Source organism: Dicentrarchus labrax, unplaced genomic scaffold (genome assembly GCF_905237075.1).
Source record: "Dicentrarchus labrax unplaced genomic scaffold, dlabrax2021, whole genome shotgun sequence".
NCBI classification, from domain to species: Eukaryota; Metazoa; Chordata; class Actinopteri; family Moronidae; genus Dicentrarchus; species Dicentrarchus labrax.
Window position 1 is genome coordinate 33741283 of NW_026136704.1, and position 24879 is coordinate 33766161.

At 42.8% G+C, this 24879-nt stretch overlaps 2 protein-coding genes across 52 annotated transcripts in view; both read right to left on the reverse strand.

Moving 5' to 3' along the window:
• Window positions 1-6956, reverse strand: part of nek11 (NIMA-related kinase 11) — a 55272-nt gene extending 48316 nt beyond the window's left edge. The window contains exons 1-2 of one of the 2 annotated variants that reach the window (XM_051399347.1): window positions 6758-6956; window positions 6477-6528 (exon numbers count right to left, since the gene is read on the reverse strand). The gene's annotated coding sequence lies outside the window, so the exon portion shown is untranslated. The remainder of the gene's footprint in view (window positions 1-6476; window positions 6529-6757) is intronic. The other variant, XM_051399348.1, reaches the window with a different exon arrangement.
• A 3774-nt stretch (window positions 6957-10730) lies between these two features.
• LOC127362925 (NACHT, LRR and PYD domains-containing protein 12-like) overlaps window positions 10731-24879 on the reverse strand; it is a 42115-nt gene continuing 27966 nt past the window's right edge. For 24 of the 50 annotated variants that reach the window (XM_051399282.1, XM_051399272.1, XM_051399265.1 and 21 more), the window contains 7 exons: window positions 24693-24866; window positions 21072-21245; window positions 16386-16559; window positions 14620-14796; window positions 13583-13756; window positions 12316-12492; window positions 10731-11306 (listed from right to left, as the gene is read on the reverse strand). In XM_051399282.1, coding sequence (XP_051255242.1) covers window positions 11297-11306; window positions 12316-12492; window positions 13583-13756; window positions 14620-14796; window positions 16386-16559; window positions 21072-21245; window positions 24693-24866 — 1060 coding nt within the window. In that variant the 3' untranslated portion in view covers window positions 10731-11296. The remainder of the gene's footprint in view (window positions 11307-12315; window positions 12493-13582; window positions 13757-14619; window positions 14797-16385; window positions 16560-21071; window positions 21246-24692; window positions 24867-24879) is intronic. The other 26 variants (XM_051399283.1, XM_051399274.1, XM_051399269.1 and 23 more) reach the window with 21 other exon arrangements.

Here is a 24879-nt window from a genome sequence, read left to right on the forward strand (position 1 = left end):
AATTATTATCACATGAACCTAATAGACAGTATAGACATCTACCCAGTATCTACAGCACTGACATATGCCCTGTATCAACAACACTAGCATCTGTCCTGTATCTAAGGCACTGACATCTGCCCTGTATCTAGAGCACTGACCTCTGTCCTGTATCCTTCTTGTCCTTTGTAACTTAGTATTATTGTTTTTGTTTTGATGAGGGCGTGGATGAGTCACAACTTCCTCCAGCTGAACAGCTCTAAAACTGAAGCCATACAAATTGGCACCCCTCATCAGGTCCAGTCATCACCCATAACCACCATCTCCTTCTCCGGTCAAGACATCCCCCTCTCAACCACAGTTACCAACCTCGGTGTGAAGCTGGACCCACAACCCGCAAATACGACCACATCACCCCCATTCTTAAGAATCTCCACTGGCTCCCCATAACCTCAAGAATTCAATACAAGATTGCCCTCATCACCCACCTTTGCGTCTACAGCAACGCCCCCAATACCTCAAAGACCTCCTTACCCCTCACTCATCCACCCGTAACCTCCGGTCCCAAAGCCCAAACCTCCTCCATCAGCCCCGCTCAAGACTCCGCACCATGGGAGGCCGAACCTTCTGCTCCGCTGCCCCTCACATCTGGAACTCCCTCCCTGAACATCTGCGAAAACCCCAGTCTGTGGACACTTTTAAAAAAGGGCTTAAAACTTTTTCGTTCAGGCAGGCGTTCTTAAGTTGTCCTTAGATTTTTCTAATTTCACTCTGCACTTCAACTCCTCTTTTAGCTGTTTTTCCTAATGTATTTTATCACTTGTATTTTTATTTGTTGCTGATTTTAATGTGTTATTGCCCTTAGTGTTTTTGTTATTTTGTTTTCTTGGTTTCTGTAGCACTTTGAGATTCTTTTATGAAAAGTGCTTTACAAGTAAAATGTATTATTATTATTATTATTATTATTATTATTATTATTATTATTTGTCAAATCTTTATTAACTCTCTCTGAAAATTAGCTGAGCTTTACAAAAACTTGAAAGTGAAATAAAGTTTATATTAATAATATTATTGTTACTATTATATTAATCAAATAGACTGTACAGACCCCATTCCTGTATCTACAGCCCTTACCTGTATTACAATTTCATTATTGTTACTATTACTTAAATAAAATAAACAGTACAGACCTCTGACCTGTATCTATAGTGCTGACCTGTGTCATGTATCTGCCCTGTCCTCTGTAACTTAGTATTACTGTGGAGCAAAAATAAAAGTAATAGCTGGAATTACAGTAATAGGCTTTACATGTGAAAAAAATAATTATGTTTTCTATGTGGAAAAATTTGTATTAATGTATATTTATAATTTATATTATATTTTTTTGAAATCATGTTGCCGGATTGAAGGGCCAGAATTGGCCCCCGAGCCAACAGTTTCAGACCCCACTTTAAAGTAACTTCATAATATTTTATAGTATTTAGGATTTTTTTACTTAGTGTCTAATGCAGCACAATGTCATCCTATTTAATCCATATTTTTTGTGTTACATGTTTTAAATACTATCTGACAATGTAGCATTATGACTTCCTGAATGATTTTTTAAAACTAAAATTAATATTTTGTTTTTATTATTCTGATTTCTGAAGGTACAAAGGGTACCAACACCAACCCTTTCATTTCAGCTTTTTCCTGGACGGAGCTTTATAGTCCCAACGTGTAGAACAAGTTGTAGCAACAGGGCACAGATCCTCCCTGTATTTGTAACTATTTTTGTGGTTTTATTGTCTGTTTTTTGTTTATTAATGTGTTTATGTCTCTTTTAAATAAATCCAGTCAAGATGGCTGAGAACTACTGCTTCAATCTTTAAAAAAAAGTTGTATTTTATACAGAAGCAAAAGTGCAATACTCTCTCTCTCTCTCTCTCTCTCTCTCTCTTTCTAGATGTAGTGAAGTAGAAGTATAAAGCTGCATTAAATGAAAATAGTCAACTACAAATACTCAGGATGTAATGTATTTATCAAGGCAGATTAATTATCGTCCAATAAAAGGAAATGTATTAAGTATTATTTTGATAATTATATCCCTGCTGATTGATTATCAGTCCATTATAGTAATAATAATAATAATTAAGTTGAGGGGGGGGTTGGGGGCCCCCCCCCCCCCCCCCCCCGGGGGGGGGGGGGGGGGGGGGTGGGGTGTCCCCGGGAGGAGGGGGGAAAAAAAAAAAAATTAAATTAAAAAAAAAAAAAAAAAAAAGGGGGGGGGCGTTTTTTTTTGGGTGGGGGGAGGTTTTTTTTTTATTTTTTTTTTTTTTTTTTAATTAATTTTTATGGAGGGTTTTTTTTAAAAATTTTTTTTTTTTTAAGAAAAAAATTTTTTTTTTTTTAAGGGGTGGACCCTGTAGGGTTAAGTTTTGGGGGGGTTTTAAGGGAAAATTTTTTTAAAAATTATGTAGTTTTTTGGGGATTGGACATTGCACACTGAAGTTATGAGCACTATTTTATGGTGAATCTGCTGAAATGGACAAGTCATCACTGGCAGGCGGTTTAATGTACAGTCACAGCTCAACTTTTCTATCAGTTTGTATGACGAAAGAATTCAAAGTGGCCAACTTTGACCTCAAGCTACAGACAAGCCGTTCAACGTACAGTCTCAAATTGCACAACTTTTAATCAGCACAATTTTGTGACTGTACTTACCAATTCTGAAGCAGATCCGATAAATTCCCTAGGAGGAGTTCGTTCAAATACAAGGCGAAAAAATCACCGAAAATGCGCACTGAATTCACTAATGGCCAACTTTGAGGGCACGCCACGGACACGCCCTTTAATGTGCATGCACAAATAGCACAACGTTTAATTAGGACCATTTTTTTGACTGTACTGACCAATTTTGAAGCAGATCCGATAAATTGCCTAGGAGGAGTTCGTTCAAATACAAGGCGAAAAATCACCGAAAATGCCCAAGGAATCTCTAATATGGCCGACTTTGAGGGCCGCCACGGACACGCCCTTCAACGTACATGCACAAATAGCACAACTTTTAATCAGGACCATTTTTTGAGTGTACTCACAAATTTTGAAGCATATCCGATAAATTCCCTAGGAGGAGTTTGTTCAAATACAACGCGAAAAGTTCACCGAAAGTGAAACTTTAAATCAAAATGGCCGACTTCCTGTGGGGTTTGGGGTATGGGTCCAAGAGGCTTTTTTGTACGTCCCGAGCATTCTAAACGGGCCTACCAAGTTTCGTACATATCGGTGAAACGTGGCGCCGGGGCTGCTGTTTATTTATCCTGTAGGGGGCGCTACACACAGGACAAACACGATTTTTGGATATGTGAGCTTCAGGCACTACTCTACACGTACCCTGTGAATTTCATATTCATAACTATTACGGTATCCGTACAGTGATTTTTCATGCCAAAAGAGCGCCACCTAGTGGCGTATTTTTATTGTCCTTTTAAGGGAGCCTCAGGGAGCCATGGGGAAGCATCATACCAAGTTTCATCTTAATCACATATACCGTTGTAGAGATATAAACGTCTTCATTTTAAAGAGCGCCACCTAGTGCTGATGGCCTGAAATTGTGCACGATGCTTAAAGAAGACACCTGGAACTATGCACCCAAGTTTGGTGTCAATCGGACATACCAATGTGGAGAAATGGTCCACTTCCTTTTTTGATGGAAAATTCCACAGGAAGTGCTAATTTTATAGCGTGCTTATTGTTTAAAATTTCAAAAATGTTCAAATTGCTTTTTTGCCAGGGCGGTCCCCAGGTGCTAGGTGAAATATTTCATGCGAATCGGACAAAGCGTGTAAGAGGAACACGAAAAAGTAGTTTAACGACATTTCGCACTGTAACGAAAAAAAATTATAGGCGGAAGTGGGCGGGGCCTATATGGAGAGATTCAGCTCCATTCACCGAACGCGTGGATATAAGTTTTTTGAATGTGCGATAAAATATGCAAAAGTTATTAAGTAACAAAAAGTCAAAATACTTTCCTCAATAGTAGCGCCACCTAGTGGCCGACCCGAAAAAGACACATAGAAACTCAACATTTTCAGCAGGCCTGAAAACTTTGCCAAATAAAATTGACTTTTCGTATATATTCAGGGGGCAAAAATGCAATCAAAAGGTGCTAAAAATAATAATAATAATAGGGAAAGCTGCAACGCAGCATTGAGCAATAGGGACCTCGCACCCCAGGTCCCAATTAAGGCTGCAAGCAGCGTTGGGCGGGACCTCGCACCCATGCAACTCGGGGTCGCCACAACATGAAAATGTCACGTAAATCAGCTCAAAATCGCCACGCAGCGCTTACCACCTGTTGCCGGAAGGTGGCGCTATCACTATGTCTTAATATTGTCATGTAGACAAGTTCAGGGCGGGACTGTTGTAACACACGTGAAGTGTCATTGAGATTGGACCACGTACGCTGAAGTTATGAGGACGTGTTCAGGGCGGCACTGTTACAGAATATATGAAGTTCACTGGAGATTGGACATTGCACACTGAAGTTATGAGTGGCATTTCATGGCGAATCCGCTGAATTTGACAAGTCGTCACTGGCACGGTCATTTCACGTAACGCAGCACAAAATCGCCATGCAGCGCTTACCACCTGTTGCCAGAAGGTGGCGCTATCACTATGTCTTAATATTGTCATGTAGACAAGTTCAGGGCGGGACTGTTGTAACACACCTTAAATTTCATTGAGATTGGATCATGTACACTGAAGTTGAGTACTATCTGTTTATGGTGAATGGTCGAAATTCAACGCAACGCCACGGGTACGCCGTTTGACGGAATGTCGTAAATAGCACAACTTTTAATCATGAATGTCTTTAGATTGTGCTGATTAAATTTGAAGTAGATCCGATAAATTCCCTAGGAGGAGTTCGTTCAAATACAACGCGAAAAATCACAGAAAATGACCCAAAAAATCTAAATGGCTGACTTTGATGCCACGCCACGGACACGCCCTTCAACGTACATGCACAAATAGCACAACTTTTAATCAGCACCATTTTTTGACTGTACTCACAAATTTTGAAGCAGATCCGATAAATACCCTAGGAGGAGTTTGTTCAAATAAAACGCGAAAAGTTCGCCAAAAGTGAAACTGAAAATCAAAATGGCCGACTTCCTGTGGGGTGTGGGGTATGGGTCCAAGAGGCTTTTTTGTACGTCCCGGCATTCTAAACGGGCCTACCGAGTTTCGTACATATCGGTGAAACGTGGCGCCAGGGCTTCTGTTTTTTTAACCTGTAGGCGGCGCTACACACATGACAAACACGATTTTTGGTATGTGAGCTTCAGGCACTACTCTACACGTGCCCTGTAAATTTCATATTAATAACTATTACGGTATTCGCACAGTGATTTACGCTGCCAAAAGAGCGCCACCCAGTGGCGTTTTTTGTTTTTCCTTTTTAAGGGAGCCTCAGGGAGCCAGGGGCAAGCAGCCTACCAAGTTTCATCTTAATCACATATACCGTTGTAGAGATATAAACTTCTTCATTTTAAAGAGCGCCACCTAGTGGCAATGGCCTGAAATTGTGCACGATGCTTAAGGAAGACATGTGGAACTATGGACCCAAGTTTGGTGTCAATCGGACATACCAATGTGGAGAAATGGTCCACTTCCTTTTTTGATGAAAAATCTACAGGAAGTTGGAATTTTATAGCGTGCTTATTTTTTTAAATTTCAAAAAGTTCAAATTAGCCTTTTTGCCAGGGCGGTCCCCAGGTAGTAGGTGAAAAATTTCGTGCGAATCGGACAAAGCGTGTAGGAGGAACACTTAAAAGTAGTTCAAGGACATTTTGCGCTCTAGAAAAAAAATTCTAGGCGGAAGGGGGTATGTGGGGGGGCTATATAGGGAGATTCAGCTCCATTCACCGAACACGTGGATGTAAAGTTTTTGAATGTGCGACAAACTATGCAGAAGTTATTAGCCTAAACGCATTTTTATGATAGTAGCGCCACCTAGTGGCAGACCCGAAAGCGACGCATGTAATATCCCCATTTTCACCAGGCCTGATCACTTTGCCAAATAAAATTGACTTTTCGTATATGTTCAGGGGGCCAAAATGCAGTCAATGGGGGCTAAAAAATAATAGGTAAGAAGAAGAAGAAAAAATTTATAAAAAAAAGGGGGCCCCCCGAGGGGGCTTGCGAGGTCCCTAATAATTTATTTTGAATTTTTACTTAAATACAGTAGCTAATTGAGTAAATGAACTTAAATACTTTCCAGCAATATAAATATATATAGTGTCAATAATCCATATATTACAGTGTATTGAAAAATATATGTAATAGTAAAGTTATATGAGTAATTATACACATTAAAAATAGTTTACTGAAGGTCTATACTAAGTTTATGTAGAGAAATGAAGAGATGACCGGATCCTAAAGGTTTCTGTTTCTGTCTGTCCGATAATGGAAACGTCGTTCGTTAAACAGAAAGCAGAGGAAGGTCACACACAAACCGTTAACCGGCTGCTTAACCACCGGATGGTCCGTTGATCAGCTCGTTGTTCGCTGCGAGGAAGGGTTTCACATTCAGAAGCAGCGGGAAGGAGGAAGAGGAAGAGGAGGAGAAGGAAGAGGAGGAGGAGGAAGAAGAGGAGGAGGAAAAGAGGAGGAGGAGGTGGAGGAGGAGGAGGAGGAAGAGGAGGAGGAGGAAGAGGAGGAGGAGGAGGAAGAGGAGGAGGCTGAATCAATAAACAGGTCAGTAAACAGGTGAGATCAGTGAGTTTGTGTTGTTTACCTGCAGCAGACTGGACCGACAACTTCCGTGTTTGATCCCGTCTCCATGGAGACCGAAGAGGACACACCCCTCAGTCTCACACACAGTTAAAGGCTCTTCCTGATTCCACAGCGGACTTCACTGTAAAACATAATGTATGTGCAGGAGGTGAAGTGGAGGATATTCTATTTCTACATATGAGGTACTTTTACTTTGAAAGAGTCTACTACATCTCAGAGGGGAATACTGTAGTTTATACTGCACTACATTTACAGATAAAGATCTTTACACACAAACATATGGAGAGAATCAGAATCAGAATCAGAATCAGAATTTGTTTATTGCCAAGTAGGTTTTTATGCCTACGAGGAATGTGACCTGGTGCAGTTGGTGCATATAAACATATACATATACAAATACAAATATACAATTATTCAAATCACACAGAAAAATAATAATAAGAGGAGAAAGAGAAAGCTGTGCAGAAGAAGTGGGTGCATTAATGTAATGCATACTGTATATACAGGGTGGGTATAAGAGTCAATGACAGTGGGTAATCCAGGCCTTGTTAAGGAGGCCAGCTGCCGAAGGGAAGAAACTGTTTTTATGGCGAGACGTTTTAGTCCTGATGGACCGCAGCCTCCTGCCAGAGGGAAGTATCTCAAAGAGGTTGTGACCGGGGTGGGAGGGGTCAGCCACAATCTTACCTGCACGCTTCCTGGTCCTAGAGGCGTACAGGTCCTGGAGGGATGGCAGATTGCAGCCAATCACCTTCTCAGCTGATCGAATGATACGCTGCAGTCTGCCCTTGTCCTTGGCAGTGGCCGCAGCGTACCAGATGGTGATGGATGAGGTGAGGATGGACTCGATGATGGCGGTGTAGAAGTGCACCATCATCGTCTTTGGCAGGTTGAACTTCTTCAGCTGCCGCAGGAAGTACATCCTCTGCTGGGCTTTCTTAGAGTTGAGGTCCTGGGTGATAATGGTACCCAGAAAGCGGAAGGACTCCACAGAGTCAACTGGGGAGTCACACAGGATGATGGGGGCGGGTGGGGCTGGGTTCTTCCTAAAGTCTACAACCACACTGTTTTTAGAGCGTTTAGCTCCAGGTTGTTCTGGCTGCACCAGGTCACTAGATGGTCAATCTCCCATCTGTAGGCAGACTCATCTCCACCAGAGATGAGCCCAATGAGGGAGGTGTCATCCGCGAACTTCAGGAGCCTGACGGACTGGTGACTGGAGGTGCAGCTGTAAGTATACAGGGAGAAGAGCAGAGGAGAAAGAACGCAGCCCTGAGGGGATCCGGTGCTGATGGTCTGGGAGTCAGAGACATTTTTCCCCAGCTTCATCTGCTGTTTCCTGTCAGACAGGAAGTCTGTGATCCACCTGCAGGTGGAGTCAGGCAGAGTGAGCTGGGAGAGCTTGTCCTGTAGCAGAGCAGGGATGATGGTGTTGAACGCAGAGCTGAAGACCACAAACAGGATCCTGGCGTAGGTTCCTGGGGAGTCCAGATGCTGGAGGGTGAAGTGCAGGGCCTTGTTTACTGCATCGTCTACAGACCTGTTGGCTCTGTAGGCGAACTGCAGGGGGTCCAGGAGTGGGTCCGTTATGGCTTTCAGGTGGGAAAGCACAAGGCGCTCAAAAGACTTCATGACCACAGAGGTGAGGGCAACAGGTCTGTAGTCATTTAGTCCTGTGGTCCTTGCTTTCTTGGGGACAGGGATGATGGTGGATGCTTTGAAGCAGGCTGGCACATGACATATCTCCAAAGAGGTGTTGAAGATGTCAGTGAACACCGGAGACAGCTGGTCAGCACAGTGCTTCAGGGTGGATGGAGAGACAGAATCTGGTCCGGCTGCTTTGCGGGGGTTCTGCCTCTTGAAGAGTCTGTTGACGTCCCTCTGTTGGAGGCAGAGTCTCGTCACTGTGGTGGAGGAGGAGGGATTCACAGAGGTGTGAAGCTGTGAAGTGGCCCCAGCTCCTGTTGGGCTGGGGGGGGAGGGACTGGTTAAGTGGGGCTGGTGAGGGGTGTCACGGGGGATGGTGTCAGGACTGCTCCTTTGTCTATCGAAGCAGCAGTAGAACTCATTCAGCTCGTTTGCCAGACGCAGATCATTGATGGAGTTGATCAAATATGATTTTTATTGTAAATTAAACTGTAAAAACATTTCATGGTTCCGGATTCTCAAACAGAAGATTTGCTGCTTTTCCTCAGACTGTAATAATGTGAATGTATTTGTGATCATTTGGAGATTGGGACTAAAGCATTGTGAAGGTGGCACTTTGGACTCTGGGTCAATGTGACAGCATTTCTCACTTCACAGTTTGTACAAAGCGATCAATCAATGGATTAATGGAGAAAGTGATCAGCCGATGGATCCATAATGAAAATAATCATTAGTTGCAGTCTGATACAAAATAGTTGAAAATGAGTCCAACAGTAAAATCCTGCTTTTACATTAACGTATGAGTCAGTATGAGTACAACACTCCAATACTTGAACTACATGTTAGTTGTAATAGAGTATTTTCACAGAGTGGTATTAGTACTCTTACTGTAGTAAAGGATCTGAATACTATTTCTTTTAACTGGATTCAGTCATGTGTTCAGTTAAACATCAGATCAATGTGACGTTTTGGTGCCTCACATTTCATGACTACGTCTACTCAACCTAAAGTCTTCAGACTACAGAACTTCACACACACTGAGCAGCAACGTTGGGCTCAAACACCCCCCCCCCCCTTTTCTGAGGCTCTCTGTCACAGCACTGCAGACAAACACACACACACACACACACACACACACACACACACACACACACACACACACACACAAACACACCTGTAGTTCTACATGCTTGGAAAATGGAGCGAGATCGACAGCCCAAGAGGAAAGGTGGAGCAAAGAGAGAGAGAGCCACAGATCAGAGTCTGTACTACAGTCAGCCACCAGGGAGAGAGAGAGAGAGAGAGAGAGCGAGAGTCTGTACTGCAGTCAGCCACCAGGGGGGAGAGAGAGAGAGAGAGAGAGAGAGTCTATACTGCAGTCAGCCACCAGGGGGAGAGAGAGAGAGAGAGAGAGAGAGAGAGAGAGAGAGAGAGAGAGAGAGTCTGTACTGCAGTCAGCCACCAGGGAGAGAGAGAGAGAGAGAGAGAGAGAGAGAGAGAGAGGTCTGTACTGCAGTCGGCCACCAGGGGGAGAGAGAGAGAGAGACAGACAGAGAGAGAGAGCGAGAGAGAGAGAGTCTGTACTGCAGTCAGCCACAAGGGGGAGAGAGAGAGAGAGAGAGAGAGAGAGCGAGAGAGTCTATACTGCAGTCAGCCACCAGGGGGAGAGAGAGAGAGAGAGAGAGAGTCTATACTGCAGTCAGCCACCAGGGGGGAGAGAGAGAGAGAGAGAGAGAGAGAGAGAGAGAGAGAGAGAGAGAGTCTATACTGCAGTCAGCCACCAGGGGGAGAGAGAGAGAGAGAGAGAGAGAGAGTCTATACTGCAGTCAGCCACCAGGGGGGAGAGAGAGAGAGAGAGAGAGAGAGAGAGAGAGAGATCTATACTGCAGTCAGCCACCAGGGGGGGAGAGAGAGAGAGAGAGAGAGAGAGAGAGAGAGTCTATACTGCAGTCAGCCACCAGGGGGAGATAGATTGCAACCAACTGAATACAGCTCAGCCGTCCAACCATAGGAGAAACTATGGTGGCAGTGAAACTCTCATAAGTCATCAGTCAGTGTTTAATTTGTCCGTTCTGGGCTACTGTAGAAACATGGCGGACTCCACCAGCAGAGGACTCGCTCCCTCTGTAGATAACAACGTCTCTTTCTAACAAACACACAATGATTCTAATGTTCAGGTGATCATACACTGATGAAAACAACCGATGGATATTATTCTACATGTCTGACAATAGAAGTCTGAATGTGGAGAGCCTTAAAAACAATGAATCTGTAAAAGAATGAGAAGATAAATATGGAAATATAAAGACAAAAAAATACAAGAATAATTATAATTTGGTCATTTATTTCTGTATATTTTATATAATATATTCTTTAATTGATCTGTTTTACTTATTGTTCTGTTCCTCTGTGATTATACAGAACTGTAATGATAATATGATTTCACTGAGAATAAAATACATTTACTGTTATGTTGTCATAAACACAACTAATCTTCAGAGTCACTTTGGGTTCTGTAGATCTGAATGAACTCCAGGTCCAGGTCCAGGTCCAGGTCCAGGTGGAGCAGTCTCAGTGTGTCTGCAGAGACTGTAGACGGACAGAGCAGCAGCAGCAGCAGCTCCAGATACACTGATGATACTCTGTCACATGATCCAGAGGAACACACAGGGAGCTGATCTCAGAGCAGTTCAGACTGCAGCACTGAGAGTCGTCTCCACTGGTTGTGATTCCTCTGTCAGTCACTGCTGGATGAAGCTCTCCTCTCCACTCTACCTCCCAGTAACATGGCCCAGTCAGAGCTGATGCTGCTGCTTCAACCTCTCTGGATCATCAGGACACAGCGGATCCTCCAACACAACCTCCTTCCTCACCGCTCACTGTCTGACTGAGATCACTTCCATCTGAGGAGAGAAGGAGACAGAGGACAGCAGAGATAAATCAGTGTTTACAGAGACTCCCTCCATCAGCACATCCAGTATAAAGAGCAGCAGGGACTTCAGTCCAGTTCAGACCAGCAGTGGAGCGGCTGTGTAGCGTAGCCTGCTTCCTTTCAGCTCTCATGTTAACGTATTGGAGTGAACACACTGAGCTGAAGCTCACAGACCTGCACACACTTTGGACATCAAGTCTGCTGACTCTGCAGATTTCACTGAAGTACACAGTGGAAATAAAGTGCTGAGAGTCCCTGAACGCATCATTACTGCAGAAACAGAGAGACATTCACTGCCCACTGGAATGATGCATTTACTGCTGTTAGGGTTCAAAGCTGATAAAAACCACAGTCTCAGTCACATTTGAATGTTTCATCTGAACTCTTACAGGACAAATGTGTAAATATTCAAACTATTTGGACAAACAAGAGACAAATGGACAGATATATATCTGATGTTAAAGGTCCTACATGTTCATACAAAGACTGAACAGCAACACATCAGCTGTGGGTACTGGACTCCAGCAGAGGTCCTGGTCTGTACAAAGACCACATGGTCACTAAATGTAATGATGCTTGTTTGCAGGCTTCAGTCAGACTGATCTCAGAGCTGTGACAAAGACCAACTGATCAGTTGTTTAGTGTAGAAATGAGAGAACAAACAGTGTGAGATCAGACTGGATGAATGAGGACCACTGTCTCTATACATCTTGTAATGCTGTCAGCTGGAATCCAGCTTTATTTCCTGAACACATGAACACAACAACAACAGTCGTCTTCACATCAACTCAAACACATGATCACAACAAGCTTCTGGCTCTCTGATTGGCTGACTGTTCTCTCTCTGTCTGTCTGTCCAATCCTGAAGCCTGTCCCCATTCTCCTCTCACAGCTTCACTGAGGAAAGCAGCAAATACTGGATCTGTGTTTAGTCCAAGACTGCTGGAACCAGCATGGACTGACTCAGACCCTCTACTGACCTCAGAGTCTGCAGTCTACAGTGTGGACTCTCCACAAGATCAGACAGCAGCTTCACTCCTGAATCCTTCAGGTTGTTGTTGTTAGTCAGGTCCAGCTCTCTCAGATGGGAGGGGTTGGACTTCAGAGCTGAGACCAGAGAAGAACAGCTGATCTCTGACAACCTGCAGTTCCTCAATCTGGATAAAGAATAAAAGATGTGAGTTTAGAAGACAATGTTCCTGCTTGAAATCATTCAGTGTTTAATAATCTGTTCAGAGCTGAAGAAGGTTTACAATGAACAAGTTTAAAGAATAAATGATGAAGATAAAATCATTTATAATCCAATCAGATGTGTTCAGTTCGCTACGAGTCAGAGAGCTAATGCTACGCTACGATACAGAGAGCTAACGTAACGCAACGATACAGAGAGCTAACGTTACGCTAAGAGTCAGAGAGCTAATGCTACGCTATAAGTCAGAGAGCTAACGTTACGCTACGAGTCAGAGAGCTAACGTTACGCTACGAGTCAGAGAGCTAACGCTACGCTACGAGTCAGAGAGCTAACGTTACGCTACGAGTCAGAGAGCTAACGTTACGCTACGAGTCAGAGAGCTAACGTTACGCTACGAGTCAGAGAGCTAGCGTTACGCTACGAGTCAGGGAGCTAGCGTTACGCTACGAGTCAGAGAGCTAGCGTTACGCTACGAGTCAGAGAGCTAACGCTACGCTACGAGTCAGAGAGCTAACGCTACGCTACGAGTCAGGTTGCGCTATGATACACAGAGAGCTAACGTTACGCTACGAGTCAGAGAGCTAACGCTACGCTACGAGTCAGGTTGCGCTACGATACAGAGAGCTAATGCTACGCTACGAGTCAGAGAGCTAACGTAACGCTACGATACAGAGAGCTAATGCTACGCTACGATACAGAGAGCTAATGCTACGCTACGATACAGAGAGCTAACGCTACGCTACGATACAGAGAGCTAATGCTACGCTACGATACAGAGAGCTAATGCTACGCTACGATACAGAGAGCTAATGCTACGCTACGATACAGAGAGCTAACGTTACGCAGCTTCATAAAACACTGAATACATTTGTTATTGTCTGACAGTTGAAATAAAGATTATTTATTCTTTGTTGTTATTTCTTTTCTTCTTATTTAGCCTTTAGCATTCAGATACTCAGTGTGGATCAGTTTAATATCAACCTGTCTGCACTTTACTGTCAGCACAACTTAACATCACATTCATCTCAGCACAGAAAGAAAACATGGTGTCTGACCTCAGAGTCTCCAGTCTACAGTGTGGACTCTCCAGAAAACCACACAGCAGCTTCACTCCTGAATCCTGCAGGTTGTTGTGACTCAGGTCCAGCTCTCTCAGATGGGAGGGGTTGGACTTCAGAGCTGAGACCAGAGAAGAACAGTTGATCTCTGACAAACTGCAGCTCCTCAATCTGAATAAAGAATAAAAGATGTGAGTTTAGAAGACAATGTTCCTGCTTGAAATCATTCAGTGTTTAATAATCTGTTCAGAGCTGAAGAAGGTTTACAATGTACAAGTTTAAAGAATAAATGATGAAGATAAAATCATTTATAATCCAATCAGATGTGTTCAGTTCGCTACAAGTCAGAGAGCTAATGCTACGCTACGATACAGAGAGCTAATGCTACGCTACGATACAGAGAGCTAACGTTACGCTACGATACAGAGAGCTAACGTTACGCTACGAGTCACAGAGCTAACGCTACGCTACGATACAGAGAGCTAACGTTACGCTACGATACAGAGAGCTAACGTTACGCTACGATACAGAGAGCTAACGCTACGCTACAAGTCAGGTTGCGCTACGATACAGAGAGCTAACGCTACGCTACAAGTCAGAGAGCTAACGCTACGCTACGAGTCAGAGAGCTAGCGTTACGCTACGAGTCAGAGAGCTAATGCTATGCTACAAGTCAGAGAGCTAACGTTACGCTACAAGTCAGAGAGCTAGCGTTACGCTACGAGTCAGAGAGCTAACGTTACGCTACGAGTCAGAGAGCTAATGCTACGCTACGATACAGAGAGCTAATGCTACGCTACGATACAGAGAGCTAATGCTACGCAGCTTCATAAAACACTGAATATATTTGTTATTGTCTGACAGTTGAAATAAAGATTATTTATTCTTTGTTGTTATTTCTTTTCTTCTTATTTAGCCTTTAGCATTCAGATACTCAGTGTGGATCAGTTTAATATCAACCTGTCTGCACTTTACTGTCAGCACAACTTAACATCACATTCATCTCAGCACAGAAAGAAAACATGGTGTCTGACCTCAGAGTCTCCAGTCTACAGTGTGGACTCTCCAGAAAACCACACAGCAGCTTCACTCCTGAATCCTGCAGGTTGTTGTTGTAACTCAGGTCCAGCTCTCTCAGATGGGAGGGGTTGGACTTCAGAGCTGAGACCAGAGAAGAACAGTTGATCTCTGACAAACTGCAGTACCTCAATCTGAATAAAGAATAAAAGATGTGAGTTTAGAAGACAATGTTCCTGCTTGAAATCATTCAGTGTTTAATAATCTGTTCAGAGCTGAAGAAGGTTTACAATGTACAAGTTTAAAGAATAAATGATGAAGATAAAATCATTTATAATCCAATCAGATGTGTTCAGTTCGCTACGAGTCAGAGAGCTAATGCTACGCTACGATACAGAGAGCTAATGCTACGCTACGAGTCAGAGAGCTAACGTTACGCTACGAGTCAGAGAGCTAACGTAACGCTACGATACAGAGAGCTAGCGTTACGCTACGAGTCAGAGAGCTAACGTTACGCTACGAGTCAGAGAGCTAACGTTACGCTACGAGTCAGAGAGCTAGCGTTACGCTACGAGTCAGAGAGCTAATGCTACGTTACGATACAGAGAGCTAGCGTTACGCTACGAGTCAGAGAGCTAACGTAACGCTACGATACAGAGAGCTAGCGTTACGCTACGAGTCAGAGAGCTAACGTTACGCTACGAGTCAGAGAGCTAACGTTACGCTACGAGTCAGAGAGCTAGCGTTACGCTACGAGTCAGAGAGCTAACGTTACGCTACGAGTCAAAGAGCTAGCGTTACGCTACGATACAGAGAGCTAACGCTACGCTACAAGTCAGGTTGCGCTACGATACAGAGAGCTAACGCTACGCTACAAGTCAGAGAGCTAACGCTACGCTACGAGTCAGAGAGCTAGCGTTACGCTACGAGTCAGAGAGCTAATGCTATGCTACAAGTCAGAGAGCTAACGTTACGCTACGAGTCAGAGAGCTAATGCTACGCTACAAGTCAGAGAGCTAACGTTACGCTACGAGTCAGAGAGCTAACGTTACGCTACGATACAGAGAGCTAACGTTACGCTACGAGTCAGAGAGCTAATGCTACGCTACGAGTCAGAGAGCTAACGTTACGCTACGAGTAAGAGAGCTAACGTTACGCTACGAGACAGAGAGCTAACGTTACGCTACGAGTCAGAGAGCTAATGCTACGCTACCAGTCAGAGAGCTAACGTTACGCTACCAGTCAGAGAGCTAACGTTACGCTACGATACAGAGCTAATGCTACGCTATAAGTCAGAGAGCTAACGTTACGCTACGATACAGAGAGCTAATGCTACGCTACGAGTCAGAGAGCTAACGTTACGCTACGATACAGAGAGCTAATGCTACGCTACGAGTCAGAGAGCTAACGTTACGCTACGAGTCAGAGAGCTAACGTTACGCTACGAGTCAGAGAGCTAACGTTACGCTACGAGTCAGAGAGCTAATGTTACGCTACGATACAGAGAGCTAATGCTACGCTACGAGTCAGAGAGCTAATGCTACGCTACGATACAGAGAGCTAATGCTACGCAGCTTCATAAAACACTGAATACATTTGTTATTGTCTGACAGTTGAAATAAAGATTATTTATTCTTTGTTGTTATTTCTTTTCTTCTTATTTAGCCTTTAGCATTCAGATACTCAGTGTGGATCAGTTTAATATCAACCTGTCTGCACTTTACTGTCAGCACAACTTAACATCACATTCATCTCAGCACAGAAAGAAAACATGGTGTCTGACCTCAGAGTCTCCAGTCTACAGTGTGGACTCTCCAGAAAACCACACAGCAGCTTCACTCCTGAATCCTTCAGGTTGTTGTATCTCAGCTCCAGCTCTCTCAGATGGGAGGGGTTGGACTTCAGAGCTGAGACCAGAGAAGAACAGCTGATCTCTGACAAACTGCAGCTCCACAATCTGAATAAAGAATAAAAGATGTGAGTTTAGAAGACAATGTTCCTGCTTGAAATCATTCAGTGTTTAATAATCTGTTCAGAGCGTCATTGGATTTTCCTTTCAGTAACGGGGATTAAAAACAGAAAACGAGTGGTTATTTGATTTTCGTTTTAAAATACAAAGATTAAAATTGAACTACAAGGCGTTTTTCTTTTTCATGGTAAGAAAGGGATGAGCGAAATTAAAAAAATGATTCGATTTTCATTTTCTATTTCATATAACAAAAAATAAAATCACTAGAAAACAGAAACAGAAAAAAGGCCTGTTGTTTCATATTCTGAGACCGGATGTTGTCATTTACAGGACCGTGCTGTGGAGAAGAAACAGTAGGCTAGTAGACTGCGGTCAACTGTATGTGGAACCACCTGCAACAGCTGTCACACTGAATAATATAAAAAATAATATGTGATGAAGAGACAGTAGGTACAATGGTGTTTTGAAGTTAAAACTAATTATTTTTCCTTTTTACCTACAAATGGACACAGCAGAGCTGTAAAATAAGAAGAATGTGGACTGGCATTGCATTTTGTGTGAAAAGAAAACAAATTAGAGTTGTGTAGGATTTTGTGTTTAGTGTTTATAATATCAAGATGTTATTAAACATTTGTGTGAAATTTTGTCATGATTACTGCAGCATTATTGAAGTATAATGAAAATGCTTCGAATATTGAGCAATATGTTTTTACAGTTGCTCAAAAATATAAGAAATATGGAATCTGGAAGTATAAATATAGGACTTTTATTGTTGAATTTCTCCAAATTGGTACAGTAGAAATGCTTGATATTAAGTATGTTTGTAGTCTCATATGTGTAAAAGTCAAATATACCATCAGTAGCCAGGAAACACTGAGCAATATGTTTTTAACAGTACCCCAAATATGGTCAAATATGCAATCTCTGGAGGCATAAATATGAGACTTTTATTTTGGCATTTCTCCACACTGGTGCAGTAAAGATACTTGATATAAAGTGTTTTTTTATTCATCAGGGGCACACAACACTTTAATGTAACATATTTTATTTATAGCTTACTGTTCTAAATACCTTTATTTTGAAAACCGGAAGTAAATACAGCGTTTCTCCACATTTACCATAATGCTGAGAATACTTGTACACTCTGAATTTAAGTGCGGCTGATTTGACCACAGGGATCGGACTCACGGCTGGATTGACCGCAGTCTACTAGCCTCAACATCAGTCACACTGTTGAATACATAGAGGCACATTTATTAATCATTTATTGAGTAAATACATAGAAAATATAGATATATCTATAGATTTCCACTTGATTTAATAATTATAATCTGGTTGATGATATCGGTATTGAAACTTTGACATCTTCCAAAAACCTGATAAATATACTTAAATATAGTAGAGTAAATTGAAAGGCAGTTAACTGGAGGTAAGGACAGAGTTCAGCAGATGAACAGACATCAATAACTGTGGATTCAGAATAATGTATTAACTGCTTTAAGGTTCACCAGTTTCAGCCCACCCTGTTTATAATTGTTATATAAGAACGCTCTTATGATCTTATCAGGCCCCTTTTAAATGAAATATGTGTTGTTCATATATGTTGAACCACTCTTTTCTCCTGGGAGGGCAATGACATCAGCATACATAGAAACTGAGCTGTTATTCAAAGTATTCATCAGTTAATTGAGTCATTCTCCAAACTTTTCATTTTCTATCACCTGTTTGTAGTCAAAGGTTTCTCCTGTAATGTGTTCATCAGCTCTTAACCTCTGCATTAGGGATGTAACAATAAACTCAACTAACGATTCACAATACGATTCTTTCTTTGTCACAGAATGAGATTAAAGACAAATTATGAGGAGAAGTACCAGGTAGAACAGTGATGTGTCTCTGAATTCCTCTCTGTGTCACTGCTGCAGTCATTTCATTCATGTTTCTGTAGCCTGTGCAACATATATATCACACACTGTCTCATTTCAAACCACAGATCTTCATCAGCACAGTCATCTTCATCAGCACACAGCTGACTGACTGTGAGCTTCATCCTCAATCAGCCTAATAACTGGATCCAATGTGAGCCAAGTTCTCTGAATCTGAAATGTACCCTGGTTCCAACCTTTGTCCTTCAGGGAGCTGTATAATATTCCCTGCTGGAGGATGATCAGTGTCACAGAACAGCACTCCTCTACTGCCTCTGACACCTTCTGCACATGCACAACACTCATCCAGCTACACACTTTATTGTGTGTAAATAGCTCATTCCCCTCACTCAGCTGGTCCGCTCTGCAATCTTTATCAATCCTTTGGTACAACAGTGTTCGTCTGTGACAATGTAAGCTATCATGTAAATACCTGATGTCATGCTTCACGTTGCTTAGATAGTGATTGCCAATGTGGCAGTGTTTAATATCGTATGCTGTAATCAGCATTAACTCACCTTGTGTTCAACTTAGTCACTGAGCAGATGTGTAACTCAGTTAACGTGCTACAGTGTATGCCTATATCACTGTATGTTTATTTGCAACCAATCATTGAACTAGCTACTAACCGAAGCAGCTCCAGACAGTCTCGCTCAAACATTGTAAAGCCACAATGAGCGACAAAGCCTCTTTCTCATTAACAGAGTGATTACGCTGGTAATTATTCAACTTTCTTTGAGAAGAAACTGACTGGTCATCATTCTGCAGCAAGACAGCACCTGCTCCCACCTGGCTGAGATCTACCTGCAGCATAAAGATGAAAACAAAGAGCAGCAAGAGCAGGAGACGAGCAGAACAGCAATCTGACTGTATCAAAAGCTTGAAATTTCAACACTTGTCCAAACATATGGGATAAAAAATTTGACCCCTGGTCACTCTGGATCACTTTGGGAATGCCAAATTTTGAGATAACTGTCAATGCCTTAACCACAACTACGGTAGTAATCGACCTCAACGTTTACGCAGCCGGATACCTAGTGCTCTGACACATCACAGTAAGCAGGTATTTACAACTAGACTTGGCACATGGCAACGGGCCCACACAGTCCACAACGAGATGTGTAAACGGTTCACTCACACCCGGGATAGGCTGCGGTGGCGCAGGCTTGACAGTCTGATTCACCTTTCCTCTGAGATGGCAAACATGGCAGGTTTAATGTATGCGGACACGTCCCTTTTGATCCGCAGCCAAAAGAAATGCTTCAAGATGTTGAGGAACGTTTTCCAGAAACCAAAATGTCCACACGTGTCATGTGCCACTATCAAGACGAGTGAAGAAACCTTAGTTGGGACCCCTATCTGGAAAACATCCTTTTTTACCCCATCCTCACTCACAGGAACCCATTTTCTGAATATTAACTTCAACGTGGTTCAGAAGTTGTTACATTGCTCTTGTACCACCTCACTGTGCGACAGTGACAAAGGAAGCTCGGACAAAGATTGGACCTCCAAAACCACATCAGTACTGTTACTGTCAGGTCAGCTTCTCTACGCACAGCGTCCTGCAACTAGTGCATTGTAATTCTTCTTGGACACAAAATCAGATGGACAAAGTGTGACTACAGGTGAGGGAGTGTCGGTCCAAGCCATTTCCTAAAATAAGGTGCATGCCTTCAATAGTCAACGCAGGCCGTACACCCACAGCTGCCTCACCCTGAACCAGTTCACAGTTCAGAACCATCTTGTGCAAAGGTACTGGGAAAACGCTTAATCCCATCCCCCGGCTATGAACAGAGTCACCGGTAAAAGTGTCCCTTGAGAAAGACAACACAGTCAGCAATGTAGGAACTGTAGGCCCCAGTATCCCTCAGGATTTTTATTGGGACTTCCACATCACTTCCCACCAGCGACACAGATCCACCACGAATGAAAGGAGCATAAACCGCCAAAACCTGTGATTCACAAGTGTGAGGGGTAAACACCTCAGAACCTTAACAGTCACAGTTAATGTGCCAGGCCTAGCATTAGCTTTCCTTTGTTTTAGCCTTTAACACAGCACAATCTGCCTTCCAATGTCCTCTCTCGTGAATAGTTACAGATGTTACCACTGTCAAAACTACCACTTGCTTTAAAGTCAGGTTTTAAATGGTGATTTCTCTTTGAACGTGTCATGTTAAAACAGAACAGCAATGTCCTTGCACACCAAAAACAGCCACAGAGCCACAGAGCGGTCTCTGAAACTGCCCTTATGGGGCAAAACATACTCGCCAAAATCATCAAGTCCTAGTAGCTTCCTGTACAAACATACCTGCTGTGAATTATTAATGCTCCTGTTTACTGGTTGAGTCAGAACACAAAGAAACATCATTTTCTGACATCATACACACCTTGAAGAGTCACCTGTTGTAGGTGGCAGATAAATATACCTAAAACATCTGCATCAGAAAATATACTTCACACTGTGTGTGTGTGTGTGTGTGTGTGTGTGTGTGTGTGTGTGTGTGTGTGTGTGTGTTTGTTTGTATTGTCTCACATGTAATACAATGTAGATAAACACAGAGCAAACAAATCTACTGACCTCAGAGTCTCCAGTCTACAGTGTGGACTCTCCAGAAAACCACACAGCAGCTTCACTCCTGAATCCTGCAGGTTGTTGTTACTCAGGTCCAGCTCTCTCAGATGGGAGGGGTTGGACTTCAGAGCTGAGACCAGAGGCGGACAGTTGATCTCTGACAACCTGCAGTCACTCAATCTGCATAAAGAATAAAAGATGTGAGTTTAGAAGACAATGTTCCTGCTTGAAATCATTCAGTGTTTAATAATCTGCTCAGAGCTGAAGAAGGTTTAAGTTTAGGTTAAATAAGAGAGAGATGTTATATTAGATATATTTGAAATATGAAGCTCAACAAGATGCTTATACACCAATCAGCCCTAACACAGTGAGCATTGACAGTGATTAACACTGATTTATCTGGTTATCAGGGTTCCTGTCAGTGGGGGGGGATATATCAGACAGCAAGTGAACATTTTGTCCTCAAAGTTGATGTTTTAGAAGAAGGAAAAATGGGCAGCGTGAGGATTTGAGCGACTTTGACAAGGACCAGAGGAAGAAGTAAGAAGTCAATTCAGTGCCAGTTACACAAAGGATCCCAAATGTGGAAGTTAACATTTAGTTCTTGCTGTTCATACGATGTTCTTGCTCATTCAAGGGCATTTTGTTGCTGCTGTTTACCGCAGCCTCTGGGGTGTTGCCTGTGATTCAGTTAGGTTTGAATCCCAGTTACGTTGATGTTTATTGGATGCTGAGTGCAAGCAGTCAAAATGTTAACTTGTAATGTGAATGGTTTACTCAAACAAATAATGTTGAAGTTGCAGAAACACACCTTACCGATAACGAACATGCTCAATAAAAAATAATGGGATTCAAGTACCTGTTTTCATCATCATATTTTACGGGTCATTGAAGGAGAAAGAAATTAGCTCAGCTATAGCTCATCTGAAATCAAAAAGGGCTCCAGGACCAGACAAGTTTCCCACTGATTATTAATGAAGGATTCACTGATCCCTGTCCTGCAGTCCACCTTTAACAGTGTTCTTAAAGAGAGCAAGATCCCCCTCTCCTGGAGGAAAGCAGTAATTTCATTGATACCAAAGGAAGGTAAGGATAAGCTTGAATGCAGTAACTTTAGACCAGTAGGTGTGTTAAACCAGGACTATAAAGTATTTACACATATATTGGCCATATGAATAGAGGGACTTTTACCACATCAGCCTGGACCAGACAGGATTAGTCTGCCAAAGACAAACTCAAGACAATATCAAACGAACCTCACACGTAATTAACCATATGACGAAATATGACATAGAAGCAATGTTGGTGGGGTTGGATGCGAAAAAGGCCTTTGACTGTGTAAACTAGTTCTTTTTATTTATGGTTTTAGAATCATTTGGCTTTTATAATACTGCTTATCAAAACTAGCTCTTTATGATAAACCAAGGGCGAGAATTAAGATAAATGGAACAGTAACCAACTCATGTGCAGTTTGTAAATTCACAAATTACATTACATTACGATTATGTTGATATGGATCCTGATGCATTTAAGTGTGCAGTGCTTGCTGTTATTGCTGCTCCACAAAGTGAAGTCACCCAGGTTCAAGATGATATATGCTCCCACCATTGAAACCCATATACAGACGATATACACCGTGTTCAGACACTAAGAAACAAACACAGATGTTGATCACAGTCCTTGGGACGATTACGGCCTCTCGAGAAAACACTATCAAGGAGCTGGAAAAGTCTGCTATACATTGTTCAGATGAAATCACCACACTGCAACGCCAAGTCACACTGAACTCTGAAGTAGAGGAACTAACTGAAAAATATGAAGAATCAACATCAGAATAATCAGCACCCCCGAGGGGACAGAAGGACCCAGACAGAGGAACTTTACTGCCAGGCTGCAAGGCACACTGTCCCTGAAGGGAAGCCTTTCATTGACAAGGCACAACACACTCTCTGACAACCTCATGAGTTACCCAGGCTTGTTATTATGAGGTTACACTACTACAATGTGTCACAAAGTTACAGCAGCGAAACAGCCCCTCCTCCAAGAGGATCCAAATCTTCTCAAACTATCCGCTTGCCGTGGCCAGACAGAGGTTGCTACACCAGAGAGCAACTACAGGGCATCCCAGGCGTCAGATATATCCACCAGGGTGCCCAGGTGGTCATAATGTTATGGCTGATCGGTGTATTACACTGTAACTGCCATGTTTTACAGGTGATCTGAGTGACCTGATGAAGCTCAGGTGTTCCTGGACCAGTCAGAAGAGGAAGTTGTTGTCTGCATTCCTCAGTCAAGTGACAGCCTAAAGACCACATGGTGACAGATGCAGCATTAGGAAAGGAAGAGTCATCAAGATGAACACTGATTACAGAGCTCCATTAGCAGCTGACTCTTCAGTATACAAGAAACCATATACCTTGATGGAGGACCTGATCTGCAGTTTACATAAAAGTTATGGCTTTGCTGCTTGCATCACAGACACAATATACACCGATCACAATTAACATTATGACCACCTGGGCACCCTGCTCTGCACTGTGTGTTCTGACCCGTTTCTATCAGAACCAGCATTGACTGTTTCAGCAGCTTGAGCTACAGTAGCTCGTCTGTTGGATCGGACCACACGGGCCAGCCTTCACTCCCCACCTGCATCAATGAGTCTATGACCACTTTTGATTGGTACTGACCTCTGCAGACCGGGAACCCCCACAAGAGCTGCAGGTTCGGAGATGTTCTGACCCAGTCGTCCATCACAATGGGGCTCTTGTCAAAGTGGCTCAGATCCTCACGCTGCCCATTTTTCTTGCTTCTAACACATCAACTCTGAGGACCAAATGTTCACTTCCTGCCTGATATATCCCCCACCATCAGGAGCCCTGATAACCAGATAACCAGTATTGTCCACTGGCAGTGGTCACAGTGTTATGGCTGAAGGATCCCAAGCACTTTTGGCACTGTCCAATACTAGAATGGTTTTGGAGTGATAAATGTAATTGGTTGTCTAAACAATATGGAATAAGCGTTCAGCCAGACTGTAATTAGGCAATATTTGGTTGCTCTGATAGGACAAGGCCCATTGTCTCCCATCAAAAGTGGGATCTCAAAGCAGGCGTGGTTGCAGCATAAACAATATTATTCAATTGGAAGTCTCCATTGTCCCCGTGCTTTAGGTGGTGGCTCAATGGAAAGGTTTATAATGCAACAGATTCATTTTAGCAAAGGGAACTCACAAAATGATTTCATGAACATATGAAAACCTTATTTGACAATGCTGGATGAGACCTAACTGTTTGACCCAAGAGCTCTGTTGCTGTTACTCTGCTGTGTCAGTATCTGTGTGAATTCTGCCATATTCTGCATACTGACTAATATTCTGGTACTCCCAACCCACATTCTTTTTTGCATATATATTTTTTCTCTCACCCCTTTACTCTTTATTGGCAGACGTTTCTAACACTGCTGCCTTTGGAGACTTTGGACATTGTTCCCTTGTCTGTCTTGCTGTTATTTTGTATAATGGTACTGGGTTCTTTATGTCTGTTATGTGTGTGCATGTTTATTGTTAAAATAAGATGTTGGAAAAAGAGAAAATCAATCTCAGCACAGAAATAAAAAATGGTGTCTGACCTCAGAGTCTCCAGTCTACAGTGTGGACTCTCCACAAGATCAGACAGCAGCTTCACATCTGATTCCTGCAGGTAGTTGTTACTCAGCTCCAGCTCTCTCAGATGGGAGGGGTTGGACTTCAGAGCTGAGACCAGAGAAGAACAGCTGATCTCTGACAACCTGCAGTTAATCAATCTGAATAAAGAAT